The sequence below is a fragment of the Oncorhynchus masou genome, chromosome 32 (genome assembly GCF_036934945.1).
Source record: "Oncorhynchus masou masou isolate Uvic2021 chromosome 32, UVic_Omas_1.1, whole genome shotgun sequence".
Classification (NCBI taxonomy): Eukaryota; Metazoa; Chordata; class Actinopteri; order Salmoniformes; family Salmonidae; genus Oncorhynchus; species Oncorhynchus masou.
Genome location: NC_088243.1, coordinates 1,052,000 through 1,077,778, shown reverse-complemented (window position 1 = coordinate 1,077,778; position 25,779 = coordinate 1,052,000). Strand labels below are relative to the sequence as shown.

At 46.1% G+C, this 25,779-nt stretch overlaps 1 protein-coding gene across 1 annotated transcript in view; it reads right to left on the bottom strand.

The window, feature by feature from the left end:
- Positions 1 to 25,779, bottom strand: part of si:ch211-168d23.3 (BRD4-interacting chromatin-remodeling complex-associated protein) — a 47,155-nt gene that overhangs the window by 4,344 nt on the left and 17,032 nt on the right. The window contains 11 exon segments of the mRNA XM_064955539.1: positions 4,278 to 4,380; positions 5,551 to 5,554; positions 8,443 to 8,536; positions 8,978 to 9,126; positions 10,797 to 10,852; positions 12,419 to 12,651; positions 15,608 to 15,740; positions 15,903 to 17,084; positions 24,615 to 24,658; positions 24,661 to 24,753; positions 25,576 to 25,705. Coding sequence (XP_064811611.1) covers positions 4,278 to 4,380; positions 5,551 to 5,554; positions 8,443 to 8,536; positions 8,978 to 9,126; positions 10,797 to 10,852; positions 12,419 to 12,651; positions 15,608 to 15,740; positions 15,903 to 17,084; positions 24,615 to 24,658; positions 24,661 to 24,753; positions 25,576 to 25,705 — 2,221 coding nt within the window.

Sequence of the window (25,779 nt, the reverse complement as noted above, 5' to 3'; positions counted from 1 at the left end):
AGTAGGTACACTACACCTGTACCTGTACCAGTAGGTACACTACACCTGTACCTGTACCTGTAGGTACACTAAACCTGTACCTGTAGGTACACTACACCTGTACCTGTACACCTCTCTGTACACCTGTACCTGTAGGTACACTACACCTGTACCCGTACACCACCACTTGTAGTCACCTGTACAACTCTAACCCTACACTACACCTGTACACCTCAACCAGTAGGTACACTACACCTGTACCTGTAGGTACACTACGCCTGGAGGTACACTACACCTGTACATGTACACCAGTAGGTACACTACACCTGTACACCAGTAGTTCCACTACACCTGTACATGTGTATGTACACTACACCCGTACACCTGAACTTGTACACTACACCTGTACCTGTAGGTACACTACACCTGTACCTGTAGGTACACTACACCTGTACGTGTAGGTACACTACACCTGTACGTGAAGGGACACTACACCTGTACGCCATAGGTACACTACACCTGTACCTGTAGGTACACTACACCTGTACGTGTAGGTACACTACACCTGTACGCCATAGGTATACTACACCTGTACACAATAGGTACACCAGTACCTGTACACCTGTACATGTAGGTACCTGTACATGTAGGCACACTACACCAGTACACCATAGGTACATTACACCTGTACACCATAAGTACACTACACCTGTACACCTGTACGTGCACTACACCTGTACACCTGTAGGTACACTACACCTTTACACCTGTACACCTGTAGGTACACTACACCTGTACACCTGTACCTGTAGGTACACTACACCTGTACACCTGTAGCTGTAGGTACACTACACCTGTAGCTGTAGGTACACTACACCTGTACCTGTAGGTACACTACACCTGTACACCTGTAGGTACACCTGTACCTGTAGGTACACTACACCTGTACCTGTACACCAATACCTGTAGATACACTGCACCTGTAAGTACACTACACCTGTACACCTGTAGGTACACTACACCTGTACACCTGTACCTGTAGGTACACTACACCTGTACACCTGTACCAGTAGGTACACTACACCTGTACCAGTAGGTACACTACACCTGTACCAGTAGGTACACTACACCTGTAACAGTAGGTACACTACACCTGTACACCTGTACCAGTATGTACACTACACCTGTACCTGTACGTACACTACACCTGTACCTGTAGGTACACTACACCTGTACCTGTAGGTACACGACACCTGTACCTGCAGGTACACTACACCTGTACCTGTAGGTACACTACACCTGTACCAGTACACCTATACCTGTAGGTACACTACACCTGTAACTGTACACCTCTACCTGTAGGTACACTACACCTGTACCCGTACACCACTACGTGTAGTCACCTGTACAACTCTAACCCTAACCCTGCACTACACCTGTACACCTCAACCAGTAGGTACACTACACCTGTACCTGTAGGTACACTACACCTGTACCTGTAGGTACACTACACCTGTACCTGTAGGTACACTACACCTGTACCTGTAGGTACACTACACCTGTACCTGTAGGTACACCACACCTGTACCTGTAGGTACACTACACCTGTACCTGTAGGTACACTACACCTGTACACCTGTACCAGTAGGTACACTGCACCTGTACACCTGTACCAGTAGGTACACGACACCTGTACCTGTACACCTGTACCACTATGTACACTACACCTGTACCTGTACCACTATGTACACTACACCTGTACCTGCAGGTACACTACACCTGTACACCATAGGTACACTACACCTGTACACCATAGGTACACTACACCTGTACACCATAGGTACACTACACCTGTACACCTGTAGGTGCACTACACCTGTAGGTACACTACACCTGTACCTGTACACCTGTACATGTAGGTACACTACACCTGTACACCTGTACCTGTAGTACACTACGCCTGTAGGTACACTACACCTGTACATGTACACCAGTAGGTACACTACACCTGTACACCAGTAGTTCCACTACACCTGTACACGTGTATGTACACTACATCTGTACACCTGTATGTACACTACACCTACCTGTCTTGTACACCTACACCTGTACCTGTAGGTACACTAGACCTGTACCTGTACACTACACCTGTATGTAGGTACTGTACTTGTAGGTACACTACACCTGTACACCTGTACCATGGTAGGTACACTACACCTGTACCTGTACACACATGTAGGTACACTACACCTGTACCTGTACACTAACCAGGTACACTACACCTGTACACCATAGGTACACTACACCTGTACACCATAGGTACACTACACCTGTACACCTGTACGTGCACTACACCTGTACATGTGTATGTACACCACCTGTACACCTGTATGTACAATACACCTGTACACCTGTATGTACACTACACCTGTACACCTGTATGTACAATACACCTGTACGTACACTGCACCTGTATACCTGAACTTGTAGGTACACTACACCTGTACCTGTAAGTACACTACACCTGTACACCTGTTGGTACACAACACCTGTAAGTACACTATACCTGTACCTGTACACCTGTACCTGTAGGTACACTACACCTGTATGTACACTCCACCTGTACTCCTGTATCTGTAGGTATACTACACCTGTACCTGTACCCGTAGGTACACTACACCTGTGCACATGTAGGTACACTACACCTGTACCTGTACACCTGTATGTACACTACACCTGTGCCTGTAGGTTCACTACACCTGTACTTGTACCTGTAGGTACACTACATCTGTACACCTGTACCATTAGGTACACTCCACCTGTACCTGTACACCAGTAGGTACACTACACCTGTACCTGCAGGTACACTACATGTGTACCTGTAGGTACACTACACCTGTACCTGTACACCTGTACCTGAAGGTACACTACACCTGTACCAGTATGTACACTACACCTGTACACCTGTACCTGTAGGTACACTACACCTGTACACCTGTACCTGTTGGTACACTACACCTGTACACCTGTAGGTACACTACACCTGTACACCTGTACCTGTAGGTACACTACACCTGTACACCTGTACCTGTAGGTACACTACACCTGTACACCTGTACCTGTAGGTACACTACACCTGTACACCTGTACATCTGTACACTACACCTGTACACCTGTACACTACACCTGTACACCTGTACATCTGTAGGTACACTACACCTGTACACCTGTAGGTACACTACACCTGTACACCTGTAGGTACACTACACCTGTACACCTGTACCTTTAGGTACACTACACCTGTACACCTGTACCTTTAGGTACACTACACCTGTACACCTGTACCTGTAGGTACACTACACCCGTACACCTGTACACACCAGTAGGTACACTACACCTGTACACCTTTACACACCAGTAGGTACACTACACCTGTACCTGTTCCAAAATCATGGGCATTAATATGGAGTTGGTCCCCCCTCTGCTGCTATAATAGCCTCTCTTCTGGGAAGGCTTTCCACTCGATGTTGGAACATTACTGCAGGGACTTGCTTCAATTCAGCCACAAGAACATTAGTGAGGTGGGGCACTGATGTTGGGTGATGAGGCCTGGCTCACATTCAGCATTCCAATTCATCTCAAAGGTGTGCGATGGGGCCAGTGAAGTTCTTCCACACCGATCTCAATAAACTAATTCTGTATGGACCTTGCTTTGTGCACGGGGTTATTATCATGTTGAAACAGGAAAGGGCCTTCCCCAAACTGTTGCCACAAAGTTGGACACACAGAATCATCTAGAATGTCATTATATGCTGTAGTGTTAAGATTTACTTTCACTGGAATGAAGGGGCCCGAACAATGAAAAACCGCCCCAGACCATTATTCCTCATCCACCAAACTTTACAGTTGGCAGTATGCATTGGGGCAGGTAGTGTTCTCCTGGCATCCACTAAACCCTGTTCTGTGAGCTTGTGTGGGCCTACCACTTCGTGGCTAAGCCGTTGTTTCTCCTAGTCATTTCCACTTACAGTTAACCGCTCTAGCAGGGCAAAAAATTTAAAGAACTGACTTGTTGGAAAGGTGGCATCGTATGACGGTGCCATGTTGAAAGTCACTGAGCTCTTCAGTAAGGACCATTCTACTGCCAATGTTTGTCTATGGAGATTGCATGGCTGTCTGCTTGATTTTATACACCTGTCAGCAACGGGTGTAGCTGAAATAGCCGAATCCACTAATTTGAAGGGGTGTCCACATACTGCTGTATATATAGTGCATCTCCACTCCCCCGCGGCACTAACCTGGGTCTCTACGGGCCCTGTGTCGGTCCTCCCCCAGGGAAAACCTCTCTGATTGGAGAAACAGGCGGTCCAGCATCACCATCTCTGCCGACGGCATCACCTGCTGTTGATATTAATAAATGGGGGACATTGGTACATACAGTGTGATAGAGTGCCTTCTGTATTTATTGGGACATTGAAGTGTGTTTTTCTTTTTTTGGATATAAAACTCCAAAATGTTGTATTTGAAATTAATTGACTATAAAGTTAAAGTGCAGAATGTCAGATTTAATTTTGGGGGTAATTTTTTTATCCATATCAGGGGAACAGTTGAGAAATTATAACACTTTTTGTACATAGTCCTCCCCCCCATTTTTTGGGACCAAAAGTATTGGGCCAAATTCACTTACACGTGTATTTAAATAGTCAAACGTTAAGTATTTGGTCTCATATTCACAGCATGAAATGATTATATTTTGACTGGATTTTGACAGGATGTGTTTGCTGTTTGTTTTGTGTTTCAGATTATTTTGTGCCCAACAGAAACGAATGGTAAATAATGTATTGTGTCATTTTGGAGTCACATTTATTATAAATAAGAATATAATGTTTCTAAACACTTCTACATTAATGTTGATGCTACTACCATGGTTACAGTTCATCCTGAATGAATCGTGAATAATAACTATTTTATTTTACCTTTATTTAACCAGGCAAGTCAGTTAAGAACAAATTCTTATTTTCAATGACGGCCTTGGAACAGTGGGTTAACTGCCTGTTCAGGGGCAGAATGACAGATTTGTACCTTGTCAGCTCGGGGATTTGAACTTGCAACCTTTCTGTTACTAGTCCAACGCTCTAACCACTAGGCGACTAACTGAGAAAGTTACGGATGCACAAATAAGAGATGAGAGGTTAGCATGTCTTGGGGGTTATGATATGAAATGCTAACCTCCCCTGTCATTGTAATGGTGAGAGGTTAGCATGTCTTGGGGGTTATGATATGAAATGCTAACCTCCCCTGTCATTGTAATGGTGAGAGGTTAGCATGTCTTGGGGGTTATGATATGAAATGCTAACCTCCCCTGTCATTGTAATGGTGAGAGGCTAGCATGTCTTGGGGGTTATGATATGAAATGCTAACCCCCCCGTCATTGTAATGGTGAGAGGTTAGCATGTCTTGGGGGCATGATTATAAAATGCTAACCTCCCCTGTTATTGTAATGGTGAGAGATGAGCATGTTTTAGGGGTATGTTATGTAAAGAGGTCAGCATGTCTTGGAGGTATGCTTACCTCCCTGTTATTGTAATGGTGAGAGGTTAGCATGTCTTGGGGGCATGTTTATAAAATGCTAACCTCCCCTGTTATTGTAATGGTGAGAGATGAGCATGTTTTAGGGGTATGTTATGAAACGCTTACCTCCCCTGTTATTGTAATGGTGAGAGGTTAGCATGTCTTGGAGGTATGCTAACCTCTCCTGTTATTGTAATGGTGAGAGGTTAGCATGTCTTGGAGGTATGCTAACCTCTCCTGTTATTGTAATGGTAAGAGGTTAGCATGTCGTGGTATTTGTGCGCCTGTCACTTGTTCACTCACCATTATTCACGATTCATTCAGGCTTATCCGTAATCATGGTAGTATCTACATTTAATGTAGACGTGTTATTCTTATCTACAATAAAGGGACTTCCAAATGACACAATATATTATTTACCATTCATTTCTATTGGGCACAAAATAATCGGAAACACAACCAAATCACATGTACTTCTAAAGCATCAGCAGCCTTGTATTGTCCATGTATCAGTGAAAATTGACACTGTGTTTCCGAATAGCATCACCAAACAGTAGCATATACAGTTGAAGTAGGAAGTTTACATACACCTTAACCAAATACATTTCCTGATATTTAATCCTAGTAAACATTCCCTGTCTTAGGTCAGTAAGGATCACCACTTAATTTTAAGAATGTGAAATGTCAGAATAATAGTAGAGAGAATGATTTATTTCAGCTTTCATTTCTTTCATCACATTCCCAGTGGGTCAGTTCACATACACTCAATTAGTATTTGGTAGCATTGCCTTTAAATTGTTTAACTTGGGTCAAATGTTTATATTCCTCCAGCAGCAAAGCATTACATTACATTTACATTTAAGTCATTTGGCAGACGCTCTTATCCAGAGCGACTTACAAATTGGTGAATTCACCTTATGACATCTAGTGGAACAGCCACTTTACAATAGTGCATCTAAATCATTTAAGGGGGGGTGAGAAGGATTACTTTATCCTATCCTAGGTATTCCTTAAAGAGGTGGGGTTTCAGGTGTCTCCGGAAGGTGGTGATTGACTCCGCTGTCCTGGCGTCGTGAGGGAGTTTGTTCCACCATTGGGGGGCCAGAGCAGTGAACAGTTTTGACTGGGCTGAGCGGGAACTGTACTTCCTCAGTGGTAGGGAGGCGAGCAGGCCAGAGGTGGATGAACGCAGTGCCCTTGTTTGGGTGTAGGGCCTGATCAGAGCCTGGAGGTACTGCGGTGCCGTTCCCCTCACAGCTCCGTAGGCAAGCACCATGGTCTTGTAGCGGATGCGAGCTTCAACTGGAAGCCAGTGGAGAGAGCGGGGTGACGTGGGAGAACTTGGGAAGGTTGAACACCAGACGGGCTGCGGCGTTCTGGATGAGTTGTAGGGGTTTAATGGCACAGGCAGGGAGCCCAGCCAACAGCGAGTTGCAGTAATCCCGACGGGAGATGACAAGTGCCTGGATTAGGACCTGCGCCGCTTCCTGTGTGAGGCAGGGTCGTACTCTGCGGATGTTGTAGATCATGAACCTACAGGAACGGGCCACCGCCTTGATGTTAGTTGAGAACGACAGGGTGTTGTCCAGGATCACGCCAAGGTTCTTAGCGCTCTGGGAGGAGGACACAATGGAGTTGTCAACCGTGATGGCGAGATCATGGAACGGGCAGTCCTTCCCCGGGAGGAAGAGCAGCTCCGTCTTGCCGAGGTTCAGCTTGAGGTGGTGATCCGTCATCCACACTGATATGTCTGCCAGACATGCAAAGCACCCCCATAACATGATGCTGCCACCCCCGTGTTGGGATGGTGTTCTTCGGCTTGCACCCCCTTTTCCTCCAAACAGAACCATTGTGTTTCATCAGACCAGAGGACATTTCTCCAAAAAGTACAATCTTTGTTCCCATGTGCAGTTGCAAATCGTAGTCTGGCTTTTTTATCGTGGTTTTGGAGCATTGGCTTCTTCCTTGCTGAGCGGCCTTTTAGTCTATGATGATATAGGACTCGTTTGTCTGTGGATATAGATACTTTTGTACCTGTTTCCTCCAGCATCTTCACAAGGTCCTTTGCTATTGTTCTGGGATTGATTTGCATTTTTCGCACCAAAGTACGTTCATCTCTAGGAGACAGAACGCGTTTCCTTCCAGAGCGGTATGATGGCTGCGTGGTCCCATGGTGTTTATACTTGCGTACTATTGTTTGTACAGATGAATGTGGTACCTTCAGGCGTTTGGAAATTGCTCCCAAGGATGAACCAGACTTGTGGAGGTCTGCAATTGTTTTTCTGAGGTCTTGGCTGATTTCTTTTGATTTTCCCATGATGTCAAGCAGAGGCACTGAGTTTGAAGGTAGGCCTTGAAATACATACACAGGTACACCTCCAATAGGCTAATTGAAATAATTTGAGTCAATCAGAAGCTTCTAAAGCCATGACATAATTTTCTGGAATTTTCCAAGCTGCTTAAAGGCACAATCAACTTAGTGTATGTAAACTTCTGAACCACTGGAATTGTGATACAGTGAATTATAAGTGGAATAATCTGTCTGTAAACAATTGTTGGAAAAATTACTTGTATCATGAACAAAGTAGATGTCCTAAAAACTTGCAAAAACTATAGTTTGTTAACAAGAAATTTGTGGAGTTGTTGAAAAATTAGATTTAATGACTCCAAACTTAGTGTAAACTTCCGACTTCAACTGTAAAATTGAAAACAGTAGTGGTCCTAGAACTGACACTTGAGGAACTCCAAAACTCAAAACTTAGAATTGTCAGAGGAATTGACATCCATAAAAGCAAAATACAGAAGAAAACAAATAACTTTAGCAAAGACAGTTGCGATTATGATTTAAGAGAAAAAAAAGGGAAATATAGATGTGTGAGAGCAGTGTCGTACCAGTGCCTCCCAAGCAGTAGCTGTCTGTATTTGTTGAGCATGTCCTTGGTGCGTTTCAGTAGGAACCCTGACACAGTGTCAAACTGCTTGTCCACTGGAGAGAGAGGGGGGCACGTCAATAATCATACATACAGACACAGAGACTCATAATGGCATCAAGCTCCCGTTTTTACTACATTCTTAGAAAAACAAGGTTATATCTACAACATAATAGGGCTGCTCAGCTGTCCCCATGGGATAACTTTGAGGAACCATTTTGGATTCCAGTTTAAACCCTTTTGGGTTCCATGTAGAAGCCTTTTTGTAGAACACTTTTGGATTCCAGTTAAAACCCCTTTGGGTTCCAGTTAAAACCCTTTTGGGTTCCATGTAGAACCCTTTTGGGTTCCATGTAGAACCCTTTTGGGTTCCAGATAAAACCCTTTTGGGTTCCATGTAGAACCCTTTTCACAAAGGGTTCCTTTTGGAACCCTTTTTTTTCCTCTAAGAGTGTACTGCCAGTCTCTACAGAGTGAATTAAAAGTGGTGTTCTGACCTAAGTTGAAGTCGTCCTGACTAGGCAGGTGTCCGGCACAGGTGTGGTATGGTAACAGGTGTGTCACAGCCTCCCCCAATGAGGAGAAGGGAGAACAGATGTAAGGGCTCTGGACCGGTCTCTGGTCCTGACACAGCTGCTGCTGGAGCCTGAGGATGACATCACAGACACTCGTTCAGGGTCCAAACAATGTAAAAGTCACCAGAGGATCGATACTCTGAATGCTCCTGCAGTTTTTAAAAGCCATTTTTATCTACTTCCCCAGAGTCCGATGAACTCATGGATACCATTTGTATGTTGCTGCATCCAATATGGTTCACCAACTACTTTGCAGATAGAGTTCAGTGTGTCAAATCGGAGGGTATGCCGTGCAGAAGATTCCCTGATCCACCTCTACGCAGACGACACCATTCTATATACTTCCGGCCCGTCCTTGGACACTGTGCTATCTAACCTCCAAACGAGCTTCAATGCCATACAACACTCCTTCCGTGGCCTCCAACTGCTCTTAAACGCTAGTAAAACCAAATGCATGCTTTTCAACCGGTCGCTGCCTGCACCCGCACGCCCGACTAGCATCACCACCCTGGATGGTTCCGACCTAGAATATGTGGACATCTATAAGTACCTAGGTGTCTGGCTAGACTGTAAACTCTCCTTCCAGACTCATATCAAACATCTCCAATCGAAAATCAAATCTAGAGACGGCTTTCTATTCCGCAACAAAGCCTCCTTCACTCACGCCGCCAAACTTACCCTAGTAAAACTGACTATCCTACCGATTCTCGACTTCGGCGATGTCATCTACAAAATAGCTTCTACTCAGCAAACTGGATGCAGTTTATCACAATGCCATGCTTTTTGTTACTAAAGCACCTTATACCACCCACCACTGCGACCTGTATGCTTTCGTCGGCTGGCCCTCGCTACATATTCATCGCCAGACCCACTGGCTCCAGGTCATCTACAAGTCCATGCTAGGTAAAGCTCCGCCTTATCTCAGTTCACTGGTCACGATGGCAACACCCACCCGTAGCACGCGCTCCAGCAGGTGTATCTCACTGATCATCCCTAAAGCCAACACCTCATCTGGCCGCCTTTCGTTCCAGTTCTCTGCTGCCTGTGACTGGAACGAATTGCAAAAATCGCTGAAGTTGGAGACTTTTATCTCCCTCACCAACTTCAAACATCTGCTATCTGAGCAGCTAAACGATCGCTGCAGCTGTACATAGTCTATCGGTAAATAGCCCACCCAATTTTACCTACCTCATCCCCATACTGTTTATATTTATTTACTTTTCTGCTCTTTTGCACACCAATATCTCTACCTGTACATGACCATCTGATCATTTATCACTCCAGTGTTAATCTGCTAAATTGTAATTATTCACCTACCTCCTCATGCCTTTTGCACACAATGTATATAGACTCTCTTTTTTTCTACTGTGTTATTGACTTGTTAATTGTTTACTCCATGTGTAACTCTGTGTTGTCTGTTCACACTGCTATGCTTTATCTTGGCCAGGTCGCAGTTGCAAATGAGAACTTGTTCTCAACTAGCCTACCTGGTTAAATAAAGGTGAAATTAAAAAAAAATGAAGGAAGTTAGAGGTAGTTTAATGAGCAAATGCTAACTAGCGTTAGCTCAATGACTTCAATGCCAAATATCCCTTTAAGGATGAACCGTTGCACAATAAAACAGCAGGGCATCTGTCCTTCTTTCACACCTCAGAAACCTTTCGGTACTGCACTCCGTCATCATGCGATACGGACATCGTCATTATCAGAGAGCGACTACCTGACGTGTCCCGCGTCTCACCTGCACATTGTTTCAGTCAGTCTCTGCTCTCTCTCCTTCGCCACAGGACCGGCCACCTGGTATGGATGAGATATGACCTTAGGTTTACTGGAGATTGAAGAATCTGAGTAGAATGAAGAGTAATCGTGGTTTCAGAATGTGAGTAGTATAGTGGTTTCAGAGTCTGAGTAGTATAGTGGTTTCAGAATGTGAGTAGTGTAGTGGTTTCAGAATGTGATTAGTATAGTGGTTTCAGAATGTGAGTAGTATAGTGGTTTCAGAGTCTGAGTAGTATAGTGGTTTCAGAATGTGAGTAGTATAGTGGTTTCAGAATGTGAGTAGTATAGTGGTTTCAGAATGTGAGTAGTATAGTGGTTTCAGAATGTGAGTAGTATAGTGGTTTCAGAATGTGAGTAGTATAGTGGTTTCAGAATGTGAGTAGTAGTAGTATAGTGGTTTCAGAATGTGAGTAGTATAGTGGTTTCAGAATGTGAGTAGTATAGTGGTTTCAGAATGTGAGTAGTATAGTGGTTTCAGAATGTGAGTAGTATAGTGGTTTCAGAATGTGAGTAGTATAGTGGTTTCAGAATGTGAGTAGTATAGTGGTTTCAGAATGTGAGTAGTGTAGTGGTTTCAGAATGTGAGTAGTATAGTGGTTTCAGAATGTGAGTAGTATAGTGGTTTCAGAATGTGAGTAGTGTAGTGGTTTTCAGAATGTGAGTAGTATAGTGGTTTCAGAATGTGAGTAGTATAGTGGTTTCAGAATGTGAGTAGTATAGTGGTTTCAGAATCTGAGTAGTATAGTGGTTTCAGAATGTGAGTAGTGTAGTGGTTTCAGAATGTGAGTAGTATAGTGGTTTCAGAATGTGAGTAGTATAGTGGTTTCAGAATGTATAGTGGTTTCAGAATGTGAGTAGTATAGGTTTCAGAATGTGAGTAGTATAGTGGTTTCAGAATGTGAGTAGTATAGTGGTTTCAGAATGTGAGTAGTGTAGTGGTTTCAGAATGTGAGTAGTGTAGTGGTTTCAGAATGTGAGTAGTATAGTGGTTTCAGAATGTGAGTAGTATAGTGGTTTCAGAATGTGAGTAGTAAGTGGTTTCAGAATGTGAGTAGTATAGTGGTTTCAGAATGTGAGTAGTATAGTGGTTTCAGAATGTGAGTAGTATAGTGGTTTCAGAATGTGAGTAGTATAGTGGTTTCAGAATGTGAGTAGTGTAGTGGTTTCAGAATCTGAGTAGTATAGTGGTTTCAGAATGTGATTAGTATAGTGGTTTCAGAATGTGAGTAGTATAGTGGTTTCAGAATGTGAGTAGTATAGTGGTTTCAGAATGTGAGTAGAATGAAGAGCATTGTGGTTTCAGACCAATATGCTGGATGGAAGGCCTAGAATCTGAGAATGGACATATCTGAAATGGCACCCTATTCCCTATATAGTGCACTTCTTTTGAACAGGGCCTCGAGGGCCAACAGTAATGGAATGAGTAGGGCCCATAACGCTCTGGTCAATAGTAGTGCACTATATAGGGAATAGGGTTCCATAGGGCCCTGGTCAATGGTAGTGCACTATATAGGGAATAGGGTTCCATAGGACCCTGGTCAATAGTAGTGCACTATATATGGAATAGGGGTCCATGTTTTTCACCTTTGTCTTTGACTGTTGGGCTGTCTGAACTGCTCTGAGCCACTGGTCCTGCTCTCTGTGGGATTGGGGCCCCTGGTCGTACTGGGGCTCCTGGACAGTGTGGAGCCACCGAACTGTGTTGGGCCCCTGGACTGTGTGGGGGCCTGGTGGCCACTGGGGTCTGGGAGAAGGTGGATGGACATCAAGAGTAAAGGCTTTACCCTCTACATCCATGGCCAAGGCAGCTGGTGGTTCTGAGCATTATAATACAGAAGATGATGGTGATGGAGGTAATGGGGGTGATGGTGATGGAGGTGATGAGGATGGTGATGGAGGTGATGGGGTGATGGAGGTGATGATGATGGGGGTGATGAGGATGGTGATGAGGATGGTGATGGAGGTGATGGGGGTGATGGAGATGGAGGTGATGGGGGTGATGGTGATGGAGGTGATGATGATGGGGGTGATAATGATGGTGGTGATGGGGGTGATGATAGTGATGATGGGGGTGATGGTGGGGGTGATGATAGTGATGATGGGGGTGATGGTGATGGGGTAGTGGTGGTGATGATGATGGGGTAGTGGTGGTGATGATGGTGGTGGTGATGATGATGGTGTTGGTGGTAGTGATGATGGTGATGGTGGTGATGGTGATGATGGTGATGGTGGTGGTGGTGATGATGATGGTGGTGGTAGTGGTGGTGATGATGGTGATGATGGTGGTGGTGATGATGATGGTGTTGGTAGTGGTAGTGATGATGGTGGTGGTGATGATGGTGGTGGTGATGATGTTGGTGGTGATGATGGTAGTGGTGGTGATGATGGTGGTGGTGGTGATGATGGTAGTGGTGGTGATGATGGTGGTGGTGGTGATGATGGTGATGATTGTAGTGGTGGTGGTGGTAATGGTGGTGATGATGGTGGTGGTGGTGATGATGATGGTGGTGATGATGATGGTGGTGGTGATGATGATGGTGGTGATGATGATGGTGGTGGTGATGATGATGGTGGTGGTAGTGGTAGTGATGATGGTGGTGATGATGGTGGTGGTGATGATGATGGTGTTGGTAGTGGTGGTGATGATGGTGGTGGTGGTGATGATGGTGTTGGTAGTGGTAGTGTGGTGATGATGGTGATGATGATGGTGTGGTAGTGGTGGTGATGATGGTGTTGGTAGTGGTGGTGATGATGGTGATGATGGTGTTGGTAGTGGTGGTGATGATGGTGATGATGATGGTGTTGGTAGTGGTGGTGATGATGGTGTTGGTAGTGGTGGTGATGATGGTGATGATGGTGGTGGTGATGATGGTGTTGGTAGTGGTGGTGATGGTGGTGTTGATTATGGTGATGATGGTGGTCGTGATGATGATGGTGGTGGTGATGATGGTGTTGGTGATGATGATGGTGTTGGTAGTGGTGGTGATGATGATGGTGTTGGTAGTGGTGGTGATGATGATGGTGTTGGTAGTGGTGGTGATGATGATGGTGTTGGTAGTGGTGGTGATGGTGGTGGTGATGATGGTGGTGATGATGATGGTGTTGGTAGTGGTGGTGATGGTGGTGGTGATGATGATGGTGGTGGTGATGATGATGGTGTTGGTAGTGGTGGTGATGGTGGTGGGGATGATGGTGGTGGTGATGATGATGGTGTTGGTAGTGGTGGTGATGGTGGTGGTGATGATGGTGGTGGTGATGATGATGGTGATGGTGGTGGTGATGATGATGGTGTTGGTGATGGTGGTGGTGATGATGATGGTGTTGGTAGTGGTGGTGATGATGATGGTGTTGGGAGTGGTGGTGATGATGATGGTGTTGGTAGTGGTGGTGATGGTGGTGGTGATTATGGTGATGATGGTGGTGGTGATGATGGTGATGATGGTTGTGGTGGTGATGATGGTGTTGGTAGTGGTGGTGATGATGATGGTGTTGGTAGTGGTGGTGATGATGATGGTGTTGGTAGTGGTGGTGGTGATTATGGTGATGATGGTGATGATGGTGATGATGGTGGTGGTGATGATGGTGGTGGTGATGATGATGGTGTTGGTAGTGGTGGTGATGGTGGTGGTGATTATGGTGATGGTGGTGATGGTAGTGGTGGTGATGATGATGGTGTTGGTAGTGGTGGTGGTGATTATGGTGATGATGGTGGTGGTGATGATGGTGATGATGGTGGTGGTGGTGATGATGGTGTTGGTAGTGGTGGTGGTGATTATGGTGATGATGGTGGTGGTGATGATGGTGATGGTGGTGGTGGTGATGATGATGGTGTTGGTAGTGGTGGTGATGATGATGGTGTTGGTAGTGGTGGTGATGGTGGTGGTGTTGGTAGTGGTGGTGGTGATGATGGTGATGATGGTGGTGGTGATGATGGTGATGATGGTTGTGGTGATGATGATGGTGTTGGTAGTGGTGGTGATGATGATGGTGATGGTGTTGGTAGTGGTGGTGATGGTGGTGGTGATGATGGTGGTGGTGATGATGATGATGGTGATGGTGGTGGTGATGATGATGGTGTTGGTGATGGTGGTGGTGATGATGATGGTGGTGGGAGTGGTGGTGATGATGATGGTGTTGGTGATGATGATGGTGGTGGTGTGATGATGGTGTTGGTAGTGGTGGTGATGATGATGGTGTTGGTAGTGGTGGTGATGATGATGGTGTTGGTAGTGGTGGTGATGGTGGTGGTGATTATGGTGATGATGGTGGTGGTGATGATGGTGGTGGTGATGATGGTGATGATGGTGGTGGTGATGATGGTGTTGGTAGTGGTGGTGATGATGATGGTGGTGGTGATGATGATGGTGTTGGTAGTGGTGGTGATGATGATGGTGTTGGTAGTGGTGATGATGGTGGTGGTGATTATGGTGATGATGGTGATGATGATTATGGTGATGATGGTGATGATGGTGGTGGTGGTGGTGATGATGGTGTTGGTAGTGGTGGTGATGATGTGTGTGAGGCAGGGAGACAGAGTGAAAGGAGTGGGTTAGAAAGACTGTGAAAGGGACCGTTAGAATTGTTGCATGATGATTTGTATTAATACTCTGTGTGCATCCCTGATGGCACCCTATTCCCATAGGACTCTGGTCAAAAGTAGGACACTATATAGGGAATAGGGTGCCATTGCCCATAGGACTCTGGTCAAAAGTAGGACACTATATAGGGAATAGGGTGCCATTTGGGTTGCAAGCTCTGTGTGATCAGACTCACTGCTTTGCTTTGTGTGTTGCTGGTTAGCCTGATCTCCATAGGAGCTGGGAGTCACTAGGAGGGGGTCAGGCTGCACTAGGAGGGGGTCAGGCTGCACTAGGAGGGGGTCAGGCTGCACTAGGAGGGGGTCAGGCTGCGGAGGGGTCTAGGAGGGGGTCAGGCTGCGCTAGGAGGGGGTCAGGCTGCGCTAGGAGGGGGTCTAGGCTGCGCTAGGAGGGGGTCAGGCTGCACTAGGAGGGGGTCAGGCTGCGCTAGGGAGGGGGTCAGGCTGCGCTAGGAGGGGGTCAGGCTGCACTAGGAGGGGGTCAGGCTGCGCTAGGAGGGGGTCAGGCTGCGCCAGGAGGGGGTCAGGCTGCGCCAGGAGGGGGTCAGGCTGCGCCAGGAGGGGGTCAGGCTGCTGCTGAGGCACACAGACAGGCAGAGGAGAGGGGCTGGGATTGCTGAACACTGCAGTCTGGAGCTGGGGGGAGGCGCTGACAGGCAGAGGGGAGGGGCTTCTGAACACTGCAGTCTGGAGCTGGGGGGAGGCGCTGACAGGCAGAGGGGAGGGGCTTCTGAACACTGCAGTCTGGAGCTGGGGGAGGCGCTGACAGGCAGAGGGGAGGGGCTTCTGAACACTGCAGTCTGGAGCTGGGGGAGGCGCTGACAGGCAGAGGGGAGGGGCTTCTGAACACTGCAGTCTGGAGCTGGGGGAGGCGCTGACAGGCAGAGGGGAGGGGCTTCTGAACACTGCAGTCTGGAGCTGGGGGGAGGTGCTGACAGGCAGAGGGGAGGGGCTTCTGAACACAGCAGTCTGGAGCTGGGGGGAGGTGCTGACAGGCAGAGGGGAGGGGCTTCTGAACACTGCAGTCTGGAGCTGGGGGGAGGTGCTAACAGACAGAGGGGAGGGGCTTCTGAACACTGCAGCCTGGGTTTGAGGGACGGCACTTCCAGACCCAGATCCAGACCCAGCCAGTCCCAGGGAGGTGGCCCCACTTGGTGGGGAAGATAAACTGTCTTGTTGTGGTGTGGACCCTAAGCCCTGCCTAGTAAAGGGTGTGCTCACTAAGCCCTGCCCATTCCGGAGTGTTCTCACTAAGCCCTGCCCATTCGGGGGGGTGCTCATTAAGCCCTGCCCATTCGGGGGTGTGGTCCATAAGCCCTGCCCATTCGGGGGTGTGGTCCATAAGCCCTGCCCAGCCGGGGGTGTGGTCCCTAAACCCTGCTCAGATGGAGATTGGCATAGCAGGGTAGGAGAGTGGCATAGCAGAGTAGTCTCCTTTGTCTCTGGGTGTAGTGAAGCTGGATAGGCCACCAACACACAAGGGCTGAGGGGCATCGTAGACTGGGCTCCTGCATGTCCTAGAACTGCTGGCTGGATGGGTGGAGGGGCCTCCTCCATCTCACTGGCCACAGCGGAGACAGTGTGATCCTCCACTGACACAGTCCCAGCCAGGACCTCAGGTGATGGGGAGGGATTGGGAGGGGTAAGTGCTTGCTATGGTAGAAATTGTGGTGTGACGAAGGAAAACAATAAGGTTATGTTATGTAAATCAAGACAAATATCTTCAACATTTAATTCATTAAACCTTTAGAGTGGCAATCAGCAGGTTCAAAACCCTACCCTGTTTTCGGGTAAAAAGCTGAGGGACGGGGCTGGAGAAATGTGACCACTCAAATTCATAGAGCTGTGGATGCCAGGACTGATCATCCATGATATCAACATTATAGTTTTACCCATGTTTTGGGGCCATACATTGTTTGTTTACGTGTACACTACCGTTCAAAAGTTTGGGATCACTTAGAAATATTTTATTTTTGAAAGAAAAGCACATTTTTTTGTCCATTTTAAAATAACATCAAATTGATCAGAAATACAGTGTAGACATTGTTAATGTTGTAAGTGACTATTGTAGCTGGAAACGGCTGAGTTTTAATGGAATATCTACATAGGCGTACAGAGGCCCATTATCAGCAACCATCACTCCTGGGATCCAATGGCACGTTGCGTTAGCTAATCCAAGTTGTACGAGATCTTCAGTTTCTTGGCAATTTCTCGCATGGAATAGCCTTCATTTCTCAGAACAAGAATAGACTGACGAGTTTCAGAAGAAAGGTCTTTGTTTCTGGCCCTTTTGGGCTTGTAATCGAACCCACAAATGCTGATGCTCCAGATACTCAACTAGTCTAAAGAAGGCCAGTTTTATTGCTTCTTTAATCAGAACAGTTTTCAGCTGTGCTAACATAATTGCAAAAGGGTTTTCTAATGATCAATTAGTCTTTTAAAATTATAAACTTGGATTAGCTAACACAACGTGCCATTGGAACACAGGAGTGATGGTTGCTCATAATTATTATTAACCATTTAATTTAATGAATTTAATTGAATTTATTAACAATGCCTACAATATATTTCTGATCAATTTGATGTTGTTATTTTAATGGACACATTTTTTTTTTGCTTTTCTTCCAAAAAGAAGGACATTTCTAAGTGACCCCAAACTTTTGAACGGTAGTGTACATCATTTACAAACAGTAAAATAAGCTTATATTTGAAGCTTCTCGTAGGGTATGACAGTTGAAGCTCATTTATACGTTAAATTCTTCAAGAATCAATGGGTACATACAGTGGGAAGAAAAAGTATGTGAACCCTTTGGAAGTACCTGGATTTCTGCATAAATTGGTCATCAAATTTGATCTGATCTTCATCTAGGTTAAACTAATAACACACAAACAATTATACGTTTTCATGTCTTTATTGAACACACCGTATAACAGTGCAGGGTGGAAAAAGTATGTGAACCCTTGGATTTAATAACTGGTTAACCCTCCTTTGGCAGCAATAACCTCAACCAAACGTTTTCTGTAGTTGTGGATCAGACCTGCACAACAGTCAGGAGGAATTTTGGACCATTCCGCTTTACAAAACTGTTTCAGTTCAGCAATATTCTTGGGATGTCTGATGTGAACCGGTCTCTTGAGGTCATGCCACAGCATCTCAGATCGGGTTGAGGTCAGGACTCTGACTGGGCCAGTCCAGAAGCCGTATATTCCTCTGTTAAAGCCATTCTGTTGTTGATTTACTTCTGTGTTTTGGGTTGTTGTCCTGTTGCATCATCCAACTTCTGTTGAGCTTCAATTGGGAGAACAGATAGCCTTACATTCTCCTGCAAAATGTCTTGATAAACTTGGGAATTCATTTTTCCGTCGACGATAGCAAGCTGTCCGGGCTCTGAGGCAGCAGAGCAGCCCCAAACCATGATGCTCCCTCCACCACCGTACTTTACAGTTGGGATGAGGTTTTGATGTTGGTGTGTTGTGCTTTTCTCTCCACACATGGTGTTGTGTTCCTTCCAAACAACTTGACTGTAGTTTCATCTGCCCACAGAATATTTCACCAGTAGCGCTGTGGAACATCCAGGTGCACTTTTGCAAACTTCAGATGTGCAGCAATGTTTTTTTAGGACAGCAGTGGCTTCTTCCATCATGTCCTCCCATGAACACCGTTCTTGTTTATTGTTTTACGTATTGTAGACTCGTCAACAGAGATGTTAGCATGTTCCAGAGATTTCTGTAAGTCTTTAGCTGACAGTCTAGGATTCTTCTTCGCCATTTCCGGTCACAACTTGCAAACTTGTTTACGTGTTGCTGTGCGTTTTGTTTTTACTTTTTAATTACGGTTTATATTTTTGTTTTTTTCCCTCAACTTTTTCACTCCGGACGCTTTATCTGGACATGGTTCTGGACCTCCACCAGCCGAAGCTAAGTAGTAACATTAACATGATGCTTTATCTGGACATGGTTCTCCACCAGCCGAAGCTAAGTAGTAACATTAACATGATGCTTTATCTGGACATGGTGCAGGACCTCCACCAGCTAGTAACATTAACATATGCTTTATCTGGATACCTCCACCAGGAAGTAGTAACATTAACATGATGCTTTATCTGGACGTGGTTCTTCCACCAGGCTAAGTAGTAACATTAACATGATGCTTTATCTGGACTGTGGACTCCAACAGCCGAGCACATGATGCTTTATCTGGACGTCAGACCTCCACCAGCCGAAGCTAAGTAGTAACATTAACATGATGCCTTCTAATTGGCACTCATAATATACAGGAGGGTCATTCAGACGCAATGGTTAGGCAGAGGGTCATTTCAGTGTAGGAAAGGATGAAACAGTGTCTGTGCCACCAGTAAGTACAGATAGTAACGTCCCCGCATAAAGGAAATGCCCTCAACCGGCATTCAGTCCAACCGGTTTTCCCCATTAAGCCGGGACAACTTTCTCACGGTTTCTGGACATATTGAAAACAATTGGGGACTAATCTGAAGATGGTGCTGGCTAAAGCTAAAACTGGCGAGTGTAGAGAGTATAGAGATATTGTTATCCACGTCGGCACCAACGATGTTAGGATGGAACAGTCAGAGATCACCAAGCGCAACATAGCTTCTGCGTGTAAATCAGCTAGAAAGATGTGTCGGCATCGAGTAATTGTCTCTGGCCCCCTCCCAGTTAGGGGGAGTGATGAGCTCTACAGCAGAGTCTCACAACTCAATCGCTGGTTGAAAACTGTTTTCTGCCCCTCCCAAAAGAATTTATAGAATTTGTAGATAATTGGCCCTCTTTCTGGGACTCACCCACAAACAGGACCAAACCTGACCTGCTGAGGAGTGACGGACTCCATCCTACCTGGAGGGGTGCTCTCATCTTATCTACCAACATAGACAGGGCTCTAACTCCTCTAGCTCCACTATGTGATAGTGTGCAGGCCAGGCAGCATAGTGGAGTCTGCCACTAGCACAGTCAGTGTCGTCAGCTCAGCTATCCCCATTGAGACCGTGTCTGTGCCTCAACCTAGGTTGGGCAAAACTAAACATGGCGGTGCTCACTAGGATAAAGACCTCCTACCATTCCTGTCATTATTGAAAGAGATCAAGATACCTCACATCTCAAAATAGGGCTACTTAATGTTAGATCCCTTACTTCAAAGGCAATTATAGTCAATGAACTAATCACTGATCATAATCTTGATGTGATTGGCCTGACTGAAACATGGCTCACCTCCTGGCTACACAAGTGACCATATCCCCTGTGCATCCCGCAAAGGCGGAGGTGTTGCTAACATTTACGATAGCAAATTTCACTTCACAAAAAAAAAAGACGTTTTCGTCTTTTGAGCTTCTAGTCATGAAATCTATGCAGCCTACTCAATCACTTTTTATAGCTACTGTTTACAGGCATCCTGGGCCATATACAGCGTTCATCATTGAGTTCCCTGAAATCCTATTGGACCTTGTAGTCATAGCAGATAATATTCTAATCTTTGGTGACTTTAATCTTCACATGGAAAAGTCCACAGTCCCACTCCAAAAGGCTTTCGGAGCCATCATCGACTCAGTGGGTTTTGTCCAACATGTCTCTGGACCCACTCACTGTCACAGTCATACTCTGGACCAAGTTTTGTCCCATGGAATAAATGTTGTGGATCTTAATGTTTATCCTCATAATCCTGGACCACCATTTTATTACGTTTGCAATCGCAACAAATAATCTGCTCAGACCCCAACCAAGGAACATCAAAAGTCGTGCTATAAATTTACAGACAACACAAAGATTCCTTGATGTCCTTCCAGATTCCCTCTGTCTACCCAAGGACGCCAGAGGACAAAAATCAGTTAACCACCTAACTGAGGAACTCAATTTAACCTTGCGCAATACCCTTAGATGCAGTTGCACCCCTAAAAACTAAAAACATTTCTCATAAGAAACTAGCTCCCTGGTACACAGAAAATACCCGAGCTCTGAAGCAAGCTTTCAGGAAATTGGAACGGAAATGGCGCCACACCAAACTGGAAGTCTTCCGACTAGCTTGGAAAGACAGTACCGTGCAGTACCAAAGAGCCCTTACTGCTGCTCGATCATCCTATTTTTCTAACTTAATTGAGGAAAATAAGAACAATCCAAAATTCCTTTTTGATACTGTCGCAAAGCTAACTAAAAAGCAGCATTCCCCAAGAGAGGATGGCTTTCACTTCAGCATTGATAAATTCATGAATTTCTTTGAGGAAAAGATCACGATTATTAGAAAGCAAATAATGGACTCCTCTTTAAATCTGCGTATTCCTTCAAAGCTCAGTTGTCCTGAGTCTGCACAACTCTGCCAGGACCTACGATCAAGAGAGACACTCAAATGTTTTAGTACTATATCTCTTGACACAATGATGAAAATAACCATGGCCTCTAAACCTTCAAGCTGCATCCTGGACCCTATTCCAACTAAACTACTGAAAGAGCTGCTTCCTGTGCTTGGCTCTCCTATGTTGAACATAATAAACGGCTCTCTATCCACCAGATGTGTACCAAACTCACTAAAAGTGGCAGTAATAAAGCCTCTCTTGAAAAAGCCAAACCTTGACCCAGAAAATATGAAAAACTATCGGCCTATATCGAATCTTCCATTCCTCTCAAAATTTTTAGAAAAGGCTGTTGCGCAGCAACTCACTGCCTACCTGAAGACAAACAATGTATACGAAATGCTTCAGTCTGGTTTTAGACCCCATCATAGCACTGAGACTGCACTTGTGAAGGAGGTAAATGACATTTTAATGGCATCAGACTGAGGCTCTGCATCTGTACTCGTGCTCCTAGACCTTAGTGCTGCTTTTGATACCATCGATCACCACATTCTTTTGGAGAGATTGGAAACCCAAATTGGTCTACGTGGACAAGTTCTGGCCTGGTTTAGATCTTATCTGTCAGAAAGATATCAGTTTGTCTCTGTGAATGGTTTGTACTATGACAAATCAACTGTAAATGTCGGTGTTCCTCAAGGTTCCGTTTTAGGACCACTATTGTTTTCACTATATATTTTACCTCTTGGGGATGTCATTCGAAAACATAATGTTAACTTTCACTGCTATGCGGATGACACACAGCTGTACATTTCAAAGAAACATGGTGAAGCCCCAAAATTGCCCTCGCTAGAAGCATGTGTTTCAGACATAAGGAAGTGGATGGCTGCAAACTTTCTACTTTTAAACTCGGACAAAACAGAGATGCTTGTTCTAGGTCCCAAGAAACAAAGAGATCTTCTGTTGAATCTGACAATGAATCTTAATGGTTGTACAGTCATCTCAAATAAAACTGTTAAGGACCTTGGCGTTACTCTGGACCCTGATCTCTCTTTTGACGAACATATCAAGACCATTTCAAGGACAGCTTTTTTCCATCTACGTAAACATTGCAAAAATCAGAAACTTTCTGTCCAAAAATGATGCAGAAAAATTAATCCATGCTTTTGTCACTTCTAGGTTAGACTACTGCAATGCTCTACTTTCCGGCTACCCGGATAAAGCACTAAATAAACTTCAGTTAGTGCTAAATACGGCTGCTAGAATCCTGACGAGAACCAGAAAATTTGATCATATTACTCCAGTGCTAGCCTCCCTAAACTGGCTTCCTGACAAGGCAAGGGCTGATTTCAAGGTTTTACTGCTAACCTACAAAGCATTACATGGGCTTGCTCCTACCTATCTCTCTGATTTGGTCCTGCCGTACATACCTACATGTACACTATGGTCACAAGACGCAGGCCTCCTAATTGTCCCTAGAATTTCTAAGCAAACAGCTGGAGGCAGGGCTTTCTCCTATAGAGCTCCATTTTTATGGAACGGTCTGCCTACCCATGTAAGAGACGCAAACTCGGTCTCAACCTTTAAGTCTTTACTGAAGACTCATCTCTTCAGTGGGTCATATGATTGAGTGTAGTTTGGCCCAGGAGTGGTAAGGCTCTGGAGCAACGAACCGCCCTTGCTGTCTCTGCCTGGTCGGTTCCCCTCTTTCCACTGGGATTCTCTGCCTCTAACCCTATTACAGGGGCTGAGTCACTGGCTTACTGGGGCTCTTTCATACCGCCCCTGGGAGGGGTGCTTCACCTGAGTGGGTTGAGTCACTGATGTGATCTTCCTGTCTGGGTTGGCGCCCCCCCTTGGGTTGTGCCATGGCTGAGATCTTTGTGGGCTATACTCAGCCTTGTCTCAGGATGGTAAGTTGGTGGTTGAAGATACCCCTTTAGTGGTGTGGGGGCTGTGCTTTGGCAAAGTGGGTGGGGTTATATCCTTCCTGTTTGGCCCTGTCCGAGGGTGTCCTGCCATCAGAGTCCCTGGGTTCGCGCCCAGGCTCTGTCATAACCGGCCGCGACCGGGAGGTCCGTGGGGCGGTGCACAATTGGCCTAGCGTCGCCCGGGTTAGGGAGGGCTTGGTCGGTAGGGGTGTCCTTGTCTCATCGCGCACCAGCGACTCCTGTGGCGGGCTGGGCGCAGTGTGTGCTAACCAAGGTGGCCGGGTGCATGGTGTTTCCTCCAGCGCATTTGTGCGGCTGGCTTCCGGGTTGGATGCACGCTGTGTTAAGAAGCAGTGCGGCTTGGTTGGGTTGTGTATCGGAGGACGCATGACTTTCAACCTTCGTCTCTCCCGAGCCCATACGGGAGTTGTAGCGATGAGACAAGATAGTAGCTACTAAACAATTGGATACCACGAAATTGAGGAGAAAAAGGGGTAAAAAATAAATAAATAAATAAAAAATTTCTGAGTGTTTTTTAAAGGACAAGGCAGCTCTAACCAACATCTCCAATCTCGTCTCATTGATTGGACTCCAGGTTAGCTGACTCTTGACTCCAATTAGCTTTAAGAGAAGTCATTAGCTTAGGGGTTCACATACTTTTTCCAACCTACACTGTGAACGTCTAAATGATGTATTCAATATAGATAAGAAAAATACAAACATTTGTGTGTTATTAGTTTAAGCACACTATGTTTGTCTATTGTTGTGACTTAGATGAAGATCAGATCAAATTTGATGACCATTTTATGCCAAAAAAATCCAGGTAATTTCAAAGGGTTCACATACTTTTTCTTGCCACTGTATCATTAATTTATACCTCAACAAATGGATGGAGCAACTGCTGATTGCCCCTTTAAGTCAATAAAAAGTCACAACAGAGAGCATAAAGGCTGGTTGACCTGTTGTAGATGATGGATGAAGGCCTGGGTGGGGCTGTGAACCTCTCCACACCTGGTTTTGTCCCTGTCTCCGTCTGGTCCCGCAAGTGTTTAGGCAATGACCCAACTGGGTCCAGCAGGTGTTTGGGTAACGTCCCAACTGGGTCCAGCAGGTGTTTGGGTAACCTCCCAACTGGGTCCAGCAGGTGTTTAGGCAATGACCCAACTGGGTCCAGCAGGTGTTTGGGTAACGTCCCAACTGGGTCCAGCAGGTGTTTAGGTAATGTCCCAACTGGGTCCAGCAGGTGTTTGGGTAATGACCCAACTGGGTCCAGCAGGTGTTTGGGTAACGTCCCAACTGGGTCCAGCAGGTGTTTGGGTAACCTCCCAACTGGGTCCAGCAGGTGTTTAGGCAATGACCCAACTGGGTCCAGCAGGTGTTTGGGTAATGTCCCAACTGGGTCCAGCAGGTGTTTGGGTAACGTCCCAACTGGGTCCAGCAGGTGTTTGGGTAACGTCCCAACTGGGTCCAGCAGGTGTTTGGGTAACGTCCCAGCTGGGTCCAGCAGGTGTTTGGGTAACGTCCCAACTGGGTCCAGCAGGTGTTTGGGTAACGTCCCAACTGGGTCCAGCAGGTGTTTGGGTAACGTCCCAGCTGGGTCCAGCAGGTGTTTGGGTAACGTCCCAACTGGGTCCAGCAGGTGTTTGGGTAACGTCCCAGCTGGGTCCAGCAGGTGTTTGGGTAACGTCCCAACTGGGTCCAGCAGGTGTTTGGGTAACGTCCCAACTGGGTCCAGCAGGTGTTTGGGTAACGTCCCAGCTGGGTCCAGCAGGTGTTTGGGTAACGTCCCAGCTGGGTCCAGCAGGTGTTTGGGTAACGTCCCAGCTGGGTCCAGCAGGTGTTTGGGTAATGTCCCAGCTGGGTCCAGCAAGTGTTTGTGTAACGTCCCAACTTGGTCTAGCAGGTATTTGGGTAGCATACCAGGTGGGTCCAGGGCCTGTGGGGCCTCCAGCGGGGTCTGTAGGAGGGCCATTACAGGGGGAGAAGTGGACTGGAGACTGGCGGTGGAGGGTTGGAGAGAGGCATGCTGCTGGAAAAGGTGCCTTGTCGACTGAGGGGAACAACAAACTGATTAGAGAATGTTCCTATGTACATTTGTTTTGCTAGTTTACTAGATCCACCTAG